Genomic DNA, 12,776 nt, shown 5'->3' with positions numbered 1-12,776 from the left:
TGTCCGTCCATCTCTGTCCATCTGTCTGTCTGTCTGTCCACTTCTGTGTCCATCTGTCTGTCTGTCCGTCCATCTCTGTGTCCGTCTGTCTGTCTGTCTGTCTGTCCATCCATAACTGTGTCCATCTGTCCGTCCATCTCTGTGTCTGTCTGTCTGTTCGTCCATCTCTGTGTCCATCTGTCTGTCTGTCTGTCCGTCTGTCCATCTCTGTGTCCATTTGTCTGTCTGTCTGTCCATGCATTTGTGTCCATCTGTCTGTCTGTCTGTCCGTCCATCCCTGTGTCCATCTGTCTGTCTGTCAGTCCATCCCTGTGTCCATCTGTCTGTCTGTCTGTCTGTCCATCTCTGTGTCCATCCGTCTGTCTGTCTGTCCATCCATCTGTGTCCATCTGTCTGTCTGTCTGTCTGTCCGTCCATTTCTGTGTCCATCTGTCTGTCTGTCTGTCCATGCATTTGTGTCAATCTGTCTGTCTGTCTGTCCGTGCATCTCTGTGTCCATTTGTCTGTCTGTCTGTCTGTCTGTCCATCCACATCTGTGTCCATCTGTCCGTCCATCTCTGTGTCCATTTGTCTGTCTGTCCGTCCATGCATTTGTGTCCATCTGTCTGTCTGTCTGTCCGTCCATCTCTGTGTCCGTCTGTCTGTCTTTCTGTCTGTCCGTCCATCTCTGTGTCTGTCTGTCCATCTGTCCGTCCAACCCTGTGTCCGTCTGTCTGTCTGTCTGTCCGTCCATCTCTGTGTCCATTTGTCTGTCTGTCTGTCTGTCTGTCTGTCCATCCATATCTGTGTCCAGCTGTCCGTCCATCTCTGTGTCCATCTGTCTGTCTGTCTGTCCATGCATTTGTGTCCATCTGTCTGTCTGTCTGTCCGTCCATCTCTGTGTCCATCTGTCTGTCTGTCTGTCCATGCATTTGTGTCAATCTGTCTGTCTGTCTGTCTGTCCGTCCATCTCTGTGTCCATTTGTCTGTCTGTCTGTCTGTCCATCCATCTCTGTGTCCAGCTGTCTGTCTGTCTGTCCATCCATCTCTGCGTCCGTCTGTCTGTCTGTCTGTCTGTCCATCCATAACTGTGTCCATCTGTCCGTCCATCTCTGTGTCTGTCTGTCTGTCTGTCCATGCATTTTTGTCCATCTGTCTGTCTGTCTGTCCGTCCATCTCTGTGTCCATTTGTCTGTCTGTCTATCCATGCATTTGTGTCCGTCTGTCTGTCTGTCCATCCATCTGTGTGTCCATCTGTCCGTACATCCCTGTGTCCATCTGTCTCTCTGTCTGTCTGTCTGTCCGTCCATCTCTGTGTCAATCTGTCTGTCTGTCTGTCTGTCCATCCATATCTGTGTCCATCTGTCCGTCCATCTCTGTGTCTGTCTGTCTGTCTGTCCATGCATTTGTGTCCATCTGTCTGTCTGTCTGTCTGTCTGTCCGTCCACCTCTGTGTCCATCTGTCTGTCTGTCTGTCTGTCCATCTCTGTGTCCATCTGTCTGTCTGTCTGTCTGTCCGTCCATCTCTGTGTCCATCTGTCTGTCTGTCTGTCCGTCCATCCCTGTGTCCATCTGTCTGTCTGTCTGTCTGTCTGTCTGTCTGTCCATCCATCTGTCTGTCTGTCCGTCCGTCCATCTCTGTGTCCATCTGTCCGTCCATCTCTGTGTCCATCTGTCTGTCTGTCTGTCTGTCCATCCATCTCTGTTTCCATCTGTCTGTCTGTCTGTCTGTCCGTCCATCTCTGTGTCCATCTGTCTGTCTGTCTGTCTGTCTGTCCATCTCTGTGTCCGTCTGTCTCTCTGTCTGTCTGTCCGTCCATCTCTGTGTCCATTTGTCTGTCTGTCTGTCTGTCTGTCCGTCCATCTCTGTGTCCATTTGTCTGTCTGTCTGTCTGTCTGCCCATCCACATCTGTGTCCATCTGTCCGTCCATCTCTGTGTCCATTTGTCTGTCTGTCTGTCCATCTCTGTGTCCATCTGTCTTTCCATCTGTCCGTCCATCTATCTCTGTGTCCGTCTGTCTGTCTGTCTGTCCGTCCATCTCTGTGTCCGTCTGTCTGTCTGTCTGTCCATCCATCTCTGTGTCCATCTGTCTGTCTGTCTGTCCATCCATCTGTGTCCATCTGTCTGTCTGTTTGTCTGTCTGTCCATCCATCTGTGTCCATCTGTCTGTCTGTCTGTCCCGGCATTTGTGTCTATCTGTCTGTCTGTCCGTCCATCTCTGTGTCCATCTGTCTCTCTGTCTGTCTGTCCGTCCATCTCTGTGTCCATCTGTCTGTCTGTTTGTCTGTCTGTCTGTCCATCCATCTGTGTCCGTCTGTCTGTCTGTCTGTCTGTCCATCCATCTGTGTCCATCTGTCTGTCTGTCTGTCTGTCTGTCCATCTCTGTGTCCATCTGTCTGTCTGTCCGTCCATATCTGTGTCCATCTGTCTGTCTTTCTCTCTGTCCGTCCATCTCTGTGTCTCTCTGTCTGTCTGTCCGTCCATCTCTGTGTCCATCTGTGTCCGTCTGTCTGTCCGTCCATCTCTATGTCCATCTGTCTGTCTGTCTGTCTGTCCATCCATCTGTGTCCATCTGTCTGTCTGTCTGTCCGTCCATCTCTGTGTCCATCTGTCTGTCTGTTTGTCTGTCTGTCTGTCCATCCATCTCTGTTTCCATCTGTCTGTCTGTCTGTCTGTCCGTCCATCTCTGTGTCCATCTGTCTGTCTGTCTGTCTGTCTGTCCATCTCTGTGTCCGTCTGTCTCTCTGTCTGTCTGTCCGTCCATCTCTGTGTCCATCTGTCTGTCTGTCTGTCTGTCCGTCCATCTCTGTGTCCGTCTGTCTCTCTGTCTGTCTGTCCATCCATATCTGTGTCCAGCTGTCCGTCCATCTCTGTGTCCATTTGTCTGTCTGTCTGTCCATGCATTTGTGTCCGTCTGTCTGTCTGTCTGTCCATCTCTGTGTCCATCTGTCTGTCTGTCTGTCTGTCCATCCATCTGTGTCCATCTGTCTGTCTGTCTGTCCCGGCATTTGTGTCTATCTGTCTGTCTGTCCGTCCATCTCTGTGTCCATCTGTCTCTCTGTCTGTCTGTCCGTCCATCTCTGTGTCCATCTGTCTGTCTGTCTGTCTGTCCGTCCATCTCTGTGTCCATCTGTCTCTCTGTCTGTCTGTCCGTCCATCTCTGTGTCCATCTGTGTCCGTCTGTCTGTCCGTCCATCTCTATGTCCATCTGTCTGTCTGTCTGTCTGTCCATCCATCTGTGTCCATCTGTCTGTCTGTCTGTCCGTCCATCTCTGTGTCCATCTGTCTGTCTGTTTGTCTGTCTGTCTGTCCATCCATCTCTGTTTCCATCTGTCTGTCTGTCTGTCTGTCCGTCCATCTCTGTGTCCGTCTGTCTCTCTGTCTGTCTGTCCGTCCATCTCTGTGTCCATTTGTCTGTCTGTCTGTCTGCCTGTCCGTCCATCTCTGTGTCCATTTGTCTGTCTGTCTGCCTGTCCATCTCTGTGTCCATCTGTCTGTCTCTCCGTCCATCCATGTGTCCGTCTGTCTGTCTGTCTGTCCGTCCATCTCTGTGTCCGTCTGTCTGTCTGTCTGTCCATCAATCTCTGTGTCCATCTGTCTGTCTGTCCGTCCGTCCATCTCTGTGTCCATCTGTCTGTCTGTCTGTCCATCCATCTGTGTCCATCTGTCTGTCTGTCTGTCCCGGCATTTGTGTCTATCTGTCTGTCTGTCCGTCCATCTCTGTGTCCATCTGTCTGTCTGTTTGTCTGTCTGTCTGTCCATCCATCTGTGTCCGTCTGTCTGTCCGTCCATCTCTATGTCCATCTGTCTGTCTGTCTGTCTGTCCATCCATCTGTGTCCATCTGTCTGTCTGTCTGTCCATCCATCTGTGTCCATCTGTCTGTCTGTCTGTCCCGGCATTTGTGTCTATCTGTCTGTCTGTCCGTCCATCTCTGTGTCCATCTGTCTGTCTGTCTGTCTGTCCGTCCATCTCTGTGTCCATCTGTCTGTCTGTTTGTCTGTCTGTCTGTCCATCCATCTGTGTCCGTCTGTCTGTCTGTCTGTCTGTCCATCCATCTGTGTCCATCTGTCTGTCTGTCTGTCTGTCTGTCCATCTCTGTGTCCATCTGTCTGTCTGTCTGTCCGTCCATCTCTGTGTCCATTTGTCTGTCTGTCTGTCCATCTCTGTGTCCATCTGTCTGTCTGTCTGTCTGTCTGTCTGTCCATCTCTATGTCCATCTGTCTGTCTGTCTGTCTGTCCATCCATCTGTGTCCATCTGTCTGTCTGTCTGTCTGTCCATCCATCTGTGTCCATCTGTCTGTCTGTCTGTCTGTCCATCTCTCTGTCCATCTGTCTGTCTGTTTGTCTGTCTGTCTGTCCATTCATTTGTGTCCATCTGTCTGTCTGTCTGTCCGTCTGTCCATCTCTGTGTCCATCTGTCTGTCTGTCTGTCCATCTCTGTGTCCGTCTGTCTGTCTGTCTGTCTGTCTGTCTGTCTGTCCGTCCATCTCTGTGTCCGTCTGTCTGTCTGTCCTTCCACATCTGTGTCCATCTGTCCGTCCATCTCTGTGTCCATCTGTCTGTCTGTCCATCCATCTGTGTCCATCTGTCTGTCTGTCTGTCCATCTCTGTGTCCATCTGTCTGTCTGTCCGTCCATCTCTGTGTCCATTTGTCTGTCTGTCTGTCTGTCCGTCCATTTCTGTGTCCATCTGTCTGTCTGTCTGTCCATGCATATGTGTCAATCTGTCTGTCTGTCTGTCTGTCCGTCCATCTCTGTGTCCATTTGTCTGTCTGTCTGTCTGCCTGTCCATCTCTGTGTCCATCTGTCTGTCTCTCCGTCCATCCATGTGTCCGTCTGTCTGTCTGTCCGTCTGTCCATCTCTGTGTCCGTCTGTCTGTCTGTCTGTCTGTCCATCCATCTCTGTGTCCATCTGTCTGTCTGTCTGTCTGTCCATCCATCTCTGTGTCCATCTGTCTGTCTGTCTGTCCGTACATCCCTGTGTCCATCTGTCTGTCTGTCTGTCCGTCCATCGCTGTGTCCGTCTGTCTGTCTGTCTGTCCATCCATCCATATCTGTGTCCAGCTGTGCGTCCATCTCTGTGTCTGTCTGTCTGTCTGTCCATCCGTGTCCATCTGTCTGTCTGTCTGTCCAGGCATTTGTGTCTATCTGTCTGTCTGTCTGTCTGTCCGTCCATCTCTGTGTCCATCTGTCTGTCTGTCCATCTCTGTGTCCATCTGTCTGTCTGTCCATCCATCTCTGTCCGTCCATCTGTCTGTCTGTCTTTCCGTCCATCTCTGTTCGTCCATCTCTGTGTCCATGTCTGTCTGTCTGTCTGTCCATCTCTGTGTCCATCCGTTTGTCCATCTGTCTGTCCATCTCTGTGTCCATTTGTCTGTCTGTCCATCCATCCATCTCTATGTCTGTGTGTCAGTCAGCTGCCTCTTCAGCTGTCTGTGTCCATATGTCTGTCCATCTCTTTCCTCTGTCTGTGTCCATCTGTCTGTTTGTCCGTTCATCTGTCTCTCCATCCATCGCTATGTCTGTCTTTCTGTTTATTTGTCCAGCTGTGTGTCTCTCTGTGTGTCTGTTCATCTGTCTGTCCATCTGTCTGTCCGTCTGTGTCTGTCCATCTGGCCCTCTGTCCGTTTGTCTATCCATCTGTCCATCTCTCTGGGTGTCCATCCGTCCGTCTGTCTCTGTCTGTCCATTTCTGTGTCTGTCTATCTGTCCATCCATCCTTGTGTCTGTTTGTCTGTCTGTCCATCCATCTCTCTGTCCCTCTCTGCGTCCGTGTGTCCGTCCACCTGCCTGTTCAGCTGTGTGTGTGTCCACGTGTCTGTCCATCTGTCCGTTTTTCCTCTGTGTCCATCTGTCCATCCGTCTGTTTGTCCATCCATCTCTCCATCCATCCCTACATCCATTTGTCTGTCCAGCTGTCTGTCCAGCTGTGTGTCCGTCTGTCAGTTGGTCAGACTGTGTGTCCATCTGTGTGTCTGTCTGTTGTCTGTCCGTTTTTCATCTGTCTGTCCCTTTTTCCTCTCTCTGTGTGTCCATCTGTCTGTCTGTCCATCTCTCCATCCTGTGAGTCCATCTGTCCATTGGTCTGTTTGTCCGTCTGTCCATTTGTGTGTCTGCCTATCTGTCTGTGTGTCTGTCCATCTGTGTCTGTCCATCTGTGTCTATGTGTCTCTTTGTCTGTATGTCCATCCATCCATGTGTCCATCTGTCCTTCTGTCTGTCCGTTCATCCATTTTTGTGTCTGTGTATCGTTATGTATCTGTGTGTCCGTCTGTCTCTCCATCTGTCTATACGTCCATCTGTCTATCTGTCCATCTGTGTGTTCATCGGTTGATCTACGTCTGTCTGTCCGTCTGCCTCTGCCAGTCTACGTGTCTGTCTGTCTGTCTGCATCTGTCTGCCCTTTGGTCAGTCTGTCTGTCCATCTGTCTGCTCATGTGTCTCATCGGGTCATCTGTCTGTCAAGCTATCTGTGTGTCTGTCTGTCCATCCATACATCTGTGTGTCCGTCTGCCTGTCTGTCCATCCAGCTCTGTGTCTGTCTGTCTGTGCATCCATCTGTCTCTTTGTTTGTGTGTCCCTGTGTCTGTCTGCCTGTCCATTTGTCTGTCCATCCATCCGTTATTACTCTGTCTGTCCGTGTGTCCATCTGTCCATCCACCTGCCCGTCTTTGTCTGTCTGTCCATATGCCTGCATGTCTGTCTGTCTCTGTGCGTCTGTCTGTCCGTCTGTCCATCCAGTCAGTCCCTCCTCCCCAGAAAGGAGAGACCCCCCTCACAGGGCCAAAACAAGGGGCGAGCCCCGTACCCGGGGGGCTCCCCCTCCTGCCATCCCCTTCCCAAGCTCCACAACACATTCAGTCCCAAGACCCAAATCCCTCTGATTCAGACACAAAAACCTCCAAAGCACCAAGAAAAAGCCCTAAAAACCCCAAATCATCCCCACTCAGCCCCAAAGCCCACACATCACCACCAGCTCTTAGCTGGAAAGGAACCACCCTGCTGTTCTAAACCCTTCAACTGTTTTTACTGTCTGTGTAGAGCTCTGTCACTCCTTCTCCAAGCCGCGTGTCCCTTTCCCCGCAGCACAGCCTGGATCTGAAGAGCGATGCTGTCCCGGCCGCCGTGCGCTGCTCTGAGGAGCGGCTGTCAGAGGGAGGGGCCTTCCTGCTGGCCAACGGGCTGAGCATGTTCCTGTGGCTGGGAGCCAGCGTGTCCCCAGAGCTCATCCAAGGGCTCTTCAACGTGCCGTCCTTCGCGCACATCAGCACCGACGCCGTGAGTACACACACGCTAAGGAGTCAGGATTTAATAAGACCAGATGCTAATCGGGGAAACAAGGGAGGTGGTCTTTCATCAGAAACAGGTGATCAGCAGAAGGTGTTAAGACACCAGGAGTGTTTTAACTTACATAAAATTGTAAGCTGAACATTTCCAGGACAGAAGCTTTCACAGCTTCTTTAAATCTTAAACTTTGACTGCTGTAGATATTAAAGTCCTAAACTGTGTGTTGCTGAAATTGGAACAAAACACTTTGCAATAGTTAGTTTCTCCTGACAATGAGTTTTCATACAGTGACTGTTTTACAATGAAAAATGGCTTCGGCAGGTGAGTCCTCGAGATGAGACATTTTTGTGAAGGAGATGGCACTTCCCAGTTTAGAATGAAATCCGTAGCTCCTTACACCATAACTATCAGCAGCTAGTCCAGTCTGTGTGAACTGGTAGGAGCTGTGACTGGAAGATAACCACCTGCCACGCTTCCCTTCTGACAGACATCCCTGCCTGACCTGGACAATCCATTCTCTAAGAAACTGAAGCATATCCTGGAACAACTCCAGAGCCAAAAGCCCCACACTATGAAGGTAACTTGTTTCTGCTTTACCTGTTCAGAAGAACACTACAGGCTTTGTGAAAACTTACCAGTAGCTATAAAAGGGTTTTTTATGTATCAGGAGTTTTCCTGCACATCAATGAGTTCCAGCATGATTTGTAGGCACAGGCATCTCAAACATGCTTAATTCCTAATCAAAACTGACTTTCAAAGGTAGTCAAGTCTAAAAGGTAACCATTTTAATCTGCAACCCTTAATTCACATTAATTTCTCCTCTGTTCAGCTACTGAAATGTAAAGAGAGTTTTGGGGGTTTTCCCCACCTCAAGAGCATCCACTAATAGACACAAGAAAACTACTGCCATCTAGTATGACTGTGTTCTAAATTATCTCTCTCTTTTCAGCTGATCATAGTGAAGCAACGGGAACAGCCAGAGATGCTTTTCCGACAGTTCCTAGTAGAAGACAAGAGTATTTATGGAGGAGCTTCTTATGTGGATTTTCTCATCTGCATTCACAAGGAGATCAGTCAGCTGCTCAGTTAAGGCAACACTTAACATTTCTCAGTTCCTTTTTCCCTTTGCAGGAGGGACAGACAGTCCCTGGTGCCTTAAGGCTGGCCCACAGCTCCACCAGGCCCAGGCCTTCTGCTGTGCTTTGCTGACCCTCTTCTGTGCTCTCTTTGGACAGTTTCATTTGGCCCCACCTCTCCCCGAGTACTTCGCTTACTTACTAAGCTGTAGAATAGGAGGTTCTGCACTCAGGTATAAATCTTCTGGGAGTTCTGACTCTTTTCTCTACATCAACTGTCAGATTTCAGACTGTCAGTGCTTAAGAGCATATATGGTACGCATTTCTTAAAATACAATTTAGAAAATTCTTAAGTATTCCTTTTACTAGACACAAGTTGTACAAAAGCTGGCAGAGATGCTCAGAATCTATACAGAAGTGGAAAAAATACAAAACACTTCTAAGTGAGGATGTACAGTTGAATCAGATTGGAAGTAAACACATAATTCAGTTTGAAGGATTTCAGAGTCCTTCCTGGGAAGCGAATCCTTTTTTTCCTGGAAGGGACAAGTGCTATTTTCTACAGAAACAGAGCTCTGGGGACCCTTCTACGGCTGGGGTTATCCAGGACACAAATGCCTCAGTTTCTAACTGGACTTGAGAAAGTGCAACAACAATGGGGACCACAGAAGAACAGTAATCCAACAATCCTTTTGCCATGTTTGGCAGATAATGCCTCCTCTTAGGGGCAGCAGTTAGCTTTTTAAAATTGCACAGGTTAGGTTTTATTTAGAACATTTGTTAACTGGAATATTCCCAATACAACTCAGAAAAATCTGTCCCTCAGAATTTCAGTGGCAGGTCAACTGTGAGGCAGTTGACACATTAACCAAAGGTTATTTGTGGTGCTATAAAGCCTCATGTTTAATACCAGTTCTATTGCGGTGATCTCCTCTCACATGACTGATTTATTCAGTGGTCACTGCTTTGAAAAACAAGCTTCTGCTAATACCAATATTGAAGGTAGAATTTAGAAAGCCAGAGCCTTTGGAACAGCTGTTTACCTCAGATACTTCATCAGTGTGTCTGTCTCTGTAGGACCAGTGCCTCTGTGGGAGAGGTTTGAACTTTTCTGAACTTGAAAAGCTATTGTTAAAACAATTAGTGTTTCAAAGAAAGCCAAAAAGACTCAAAAGTAAGGCTAAGCCTCAGTAAAGAAAAAAGTGCCTTTAAACATGTTAGTGTTGCTACTTAGTATTAATTATTTAATATCCATGATTGATAAGCAGTCAAAATGTGTAACTTTTTGGTTCAACAGCTTATCTATACGGTCCTGTATGTGTCATTGACCAAGAGCTCTTAAAATACGTGGCTGTATTACAAAAGGTTCTCAGCCTGAATTCAGCTGCCAAGACAAGCACTTTTTAGCTGTAGACATTACCCTGTAAAAAGTATTTGTTGCCATTCCATTTGTAAAATGACACCAGCAACTCTTTGTGTAAAGAAATAAGCAATTATTAAATATAATCATCGTGTGTATGTTTGTTCTTTCATATACCAAGTTTTCCAAGTTTTTTATGGCCATGCATCCAACAATTAGTACGCTGTAGTTCATCATCTCCTACTCCAAGGACAGGCAGCTTAGCTGGCAGCCCAGCTTTCTGAGTGTTTCACTGTTGGCATCACCCCCAGGTATGGCTGGTAGAGTTGACTGAATGGAGCAGAGTGTACCTGTCACTTCCCTGAGTGCTGGCAAAGCCCAGCACAGGGGCTGTTCAGAACCAAGCCCAAGCAAGGCAGAGCTGTTACACATGCACAGCTCGTGCCAGGTGCAGTTTGGGTTACCTACATTAAGCCACCCAACAGCTAAAGCAGCACTTGTTGGCAGTGATCATGACAGGGACAGTCACCACACACATGTGACAAGAGCAGTGCTTGGCTCTGCAGAAACAGCAGGACTGTAGTGTTTAACTCAGGTTTACAGTAGTCAGGCCTCTTTTTTCCTTTGTCATTGCTGTAATAATTACACAGAAAATTAATTCCTGTTTCATACCAAATTTACCTACTGCTTAATTTTTCAGCCCATGAGAATGACCCTACTATGGGAAGGATTAGTGCAGCCCTCCTCCATGTTAAGTTGACCTTCAGCCCATTACACAACTGCCATTTCTACTAAAGCAATAAAGCTGCCACCAATTTTCAAATGAGTGATCATCTTTTCTGCTACATACAGAAACAGTGGGTTCTTTTATCTATCAGTTTCAGTTACTCGTTGTATCTTTATAAAGCTACACTGAAGAAACAAGACTTAAAAATGTTTTCAATGTAATGGGCTTGAAATGTTCGTATATTCTTTATTTCTAGAGTGCATTCTGGATATTAAAATCCTTGGCAGGGCATAGAAAAACAGCTGAGTATTCTAAAATTAATTCACTGACTTAATGTCAGTTATTATCAGATCAAAACTGCTATTTAGTTTGCAGCCTAAATTCCACTCCCCTGAACAAAGCATTCAGCACCTCTGAACACACACAGTAAGCCTGTGCTGGGGAAGACCTCAAAGCCCCAAGAGCATTGACTGCCAACCTACACAGCACATCCATCACTCCAACCACCTCCAGCTGTGGCTGATTTACACACAATGATCCACAGGTGATTGTCTTGAATTCCCTCTGAAGGTAAATGCTGACACATCCTGAGTATCTTGTCAGTGCAACTGTCAAATTCCTCAATTCACAGAGGGTATAAGATATTCCAAGTACTCTAAGCCTCTTCCAGAATGGCAAGATCTAGACAGGCATCCCAACTCAGACTGCAGGCATTATGCATTTAATAGAATTGGAAAAGAAGAAACGTGTTAGGCTCTGTATCTTCAAGGACAGTATGCTCAAATGAGGTCTTCATTCACCTGGGGTAAAATTCATCAGCTCACTGATTCTGAGCCTTATCCTCCTCCTGTAAAGTGTTACAACTGAGAAATTAACTGACACCAGTAATGCAATTAAAAGCCTTTCATCTCTAGACACCACTTTAGATATGGTCCAAATCACAGTGATTAGGAAATGACCAGATGCTTTTACCCTCTATAAAGAGGTGTGTGTAATAGTGTCTCACTACAGTATTTTCTAAGTATCATCTCCTCCACCACCACAAGGACATGACACCAAGCTTTGGGGGTGCTGCTGTCTCACCTTTACAGGCCATCAGTCTGTCACTGCTGGAACACCACCTTCCCATAATGACCAGCAGGTAATTGTTCTTCATGGAGGATGGGCACAAAGGTGGAGTTCCTTGTCCATTAAACTCAATTAAAACCAGCACTGAACTATCAGCAATAGGCATGTGGTTAAAAGGGGGAAATGGAAATTAACATTTTCTACTCATAAAAAAAAAAACCAAACACCAAACAAGTTTGTCCCTGGCACAAAAGCAGTGATCCTAAGGTTTTCTCCAGATTAACTTTTTGAATAACATGACTAAAGCAAAAATCACAAAGTTTCCTTACTGTGGCATTTACCTTCTGTCAGATGCTGTTCACGTAGCCCATGGCTGACTTCACTGATGGCCAAAAGAGCACCACCCTTAAAACACCCCCCCCAAATCCAGTCACTCTCCAGATGTGCAAATAACACAGGAAGAACCAACTCATAAACAACAGCAAGTTCCACCAGCACTGTGCCAATCCCCTGCCAAGCACGCTGCCCAGGCCAGGAAGGTGATCAGGCCCTCAAAAACACCTGTGCCAATATTCCTTGCACCAAAAGAACAGTTCCTGTTCAACAACAGAACAGAGGAAACCACTTGGCAATTCCAGAACCTCAAGGAGAACAAACCCATAAAATATGAAGAAAAATATTTCAACATTAGCTTTGATAAACGTTTAATAATCCACTACTTTACAGGACAGCTATTTAAAATCAAAGACCCACAGCTCCGACCTTGAGACACCAACAGCCAAGTCTGTTCAGCCTGCCAAGTACTGACCAAGAAGCTCAGAGCTGTGGTTCTGCTAAAAACATTGTACAAAGTGAGTCGCTGTCTGTCCACACTGCACTGGAGCTCATCAGCAATAGCCAACATTTCCAAACGTGTGCAACTCCCACAGGCAAAGCCAAACACTTGGTTTCATTACCCTGTTCCCAGGCGACAAGTTTCAGGAACTGCACACATGCATTTCCAACCCGCCCCGATTCCTCTGCAGTGACACTGGTCTTACCTCCCAAAGAACAAAGTGTTACAAACACACAGTGGGTGTAAATCTTTGCTCCAGGAGCAATCCAGACCTTGCAGAAGTTCTGGACTGCACACAAACGCACAGCTTGGTGCTTTCCATGAAGCACAACACATGACTGCACAGAATTACCACTCTCCCCAATGAAAAGTGAATGCACATACACCACAAATTAAAAATTGTTCCCTATTCCCAGGAAAAATTTGGGAAATTTAAACCAAA

The 12,776-nt window shown here is 47.3% G+C and overlaps 1 protein-coding gene across 2 annotated transcripts in view; it reads left to right on the top strand.

Annotated features, from left to right (window-relative positions):
* The window catches only part of SEC24D (SEC24 homolog D, COPII coat complex component), a 53,378-nt gene extending 43,528 nt beyond the window's left edge, over positions 1 to 9,850 (top strand). For both annotated transcript variants that reach the window (XM_064651410.1, XM_064651409.1), the window contains exons 21-23: positions 7,068 to 7,259; positions 7,756 to 7,845; positions 8,218 to 9,850. In XM_064651410.1, the coding sequence (XP_064507480.1) occupies positions 7,068 to 7,259; positions 7,756 to 7,845; positions 8,218 to 8,358 (423 nt within the window). In that variant the 3' untranslated portion in view covers positions 8,359 to 9,850. The remainder of the gene's footprint in view (positions 1 to 7,067; positions 7,260 to 7,755; positions 7,846 to 8,217) is intronic.
* The last annotated feature ends 2,926 nt before the right edge of the window (positions 9,851 to 12,776 follow it).

Source organism: Pseudopipra pipra, chromosome 4 (assembly GCF_036250125.1).
Source record: "Pseudopipra pipra isolate bDixPip1 chromosome 4, bDixPip1.hap1, whole genome shotgun sequence".
Classification (NCBI taxonomy): Eukaryota; Metazoa; Chordata; class Aves; order Passeriformes; family Pipridae; genus Pseudopipra; species Pseudopipra pipra.
The sequence above is the reverse complement of the archived record's forward strand: the minus strand, read 5'-3'. Positions and strand labels throughout refer to the sequence as shown.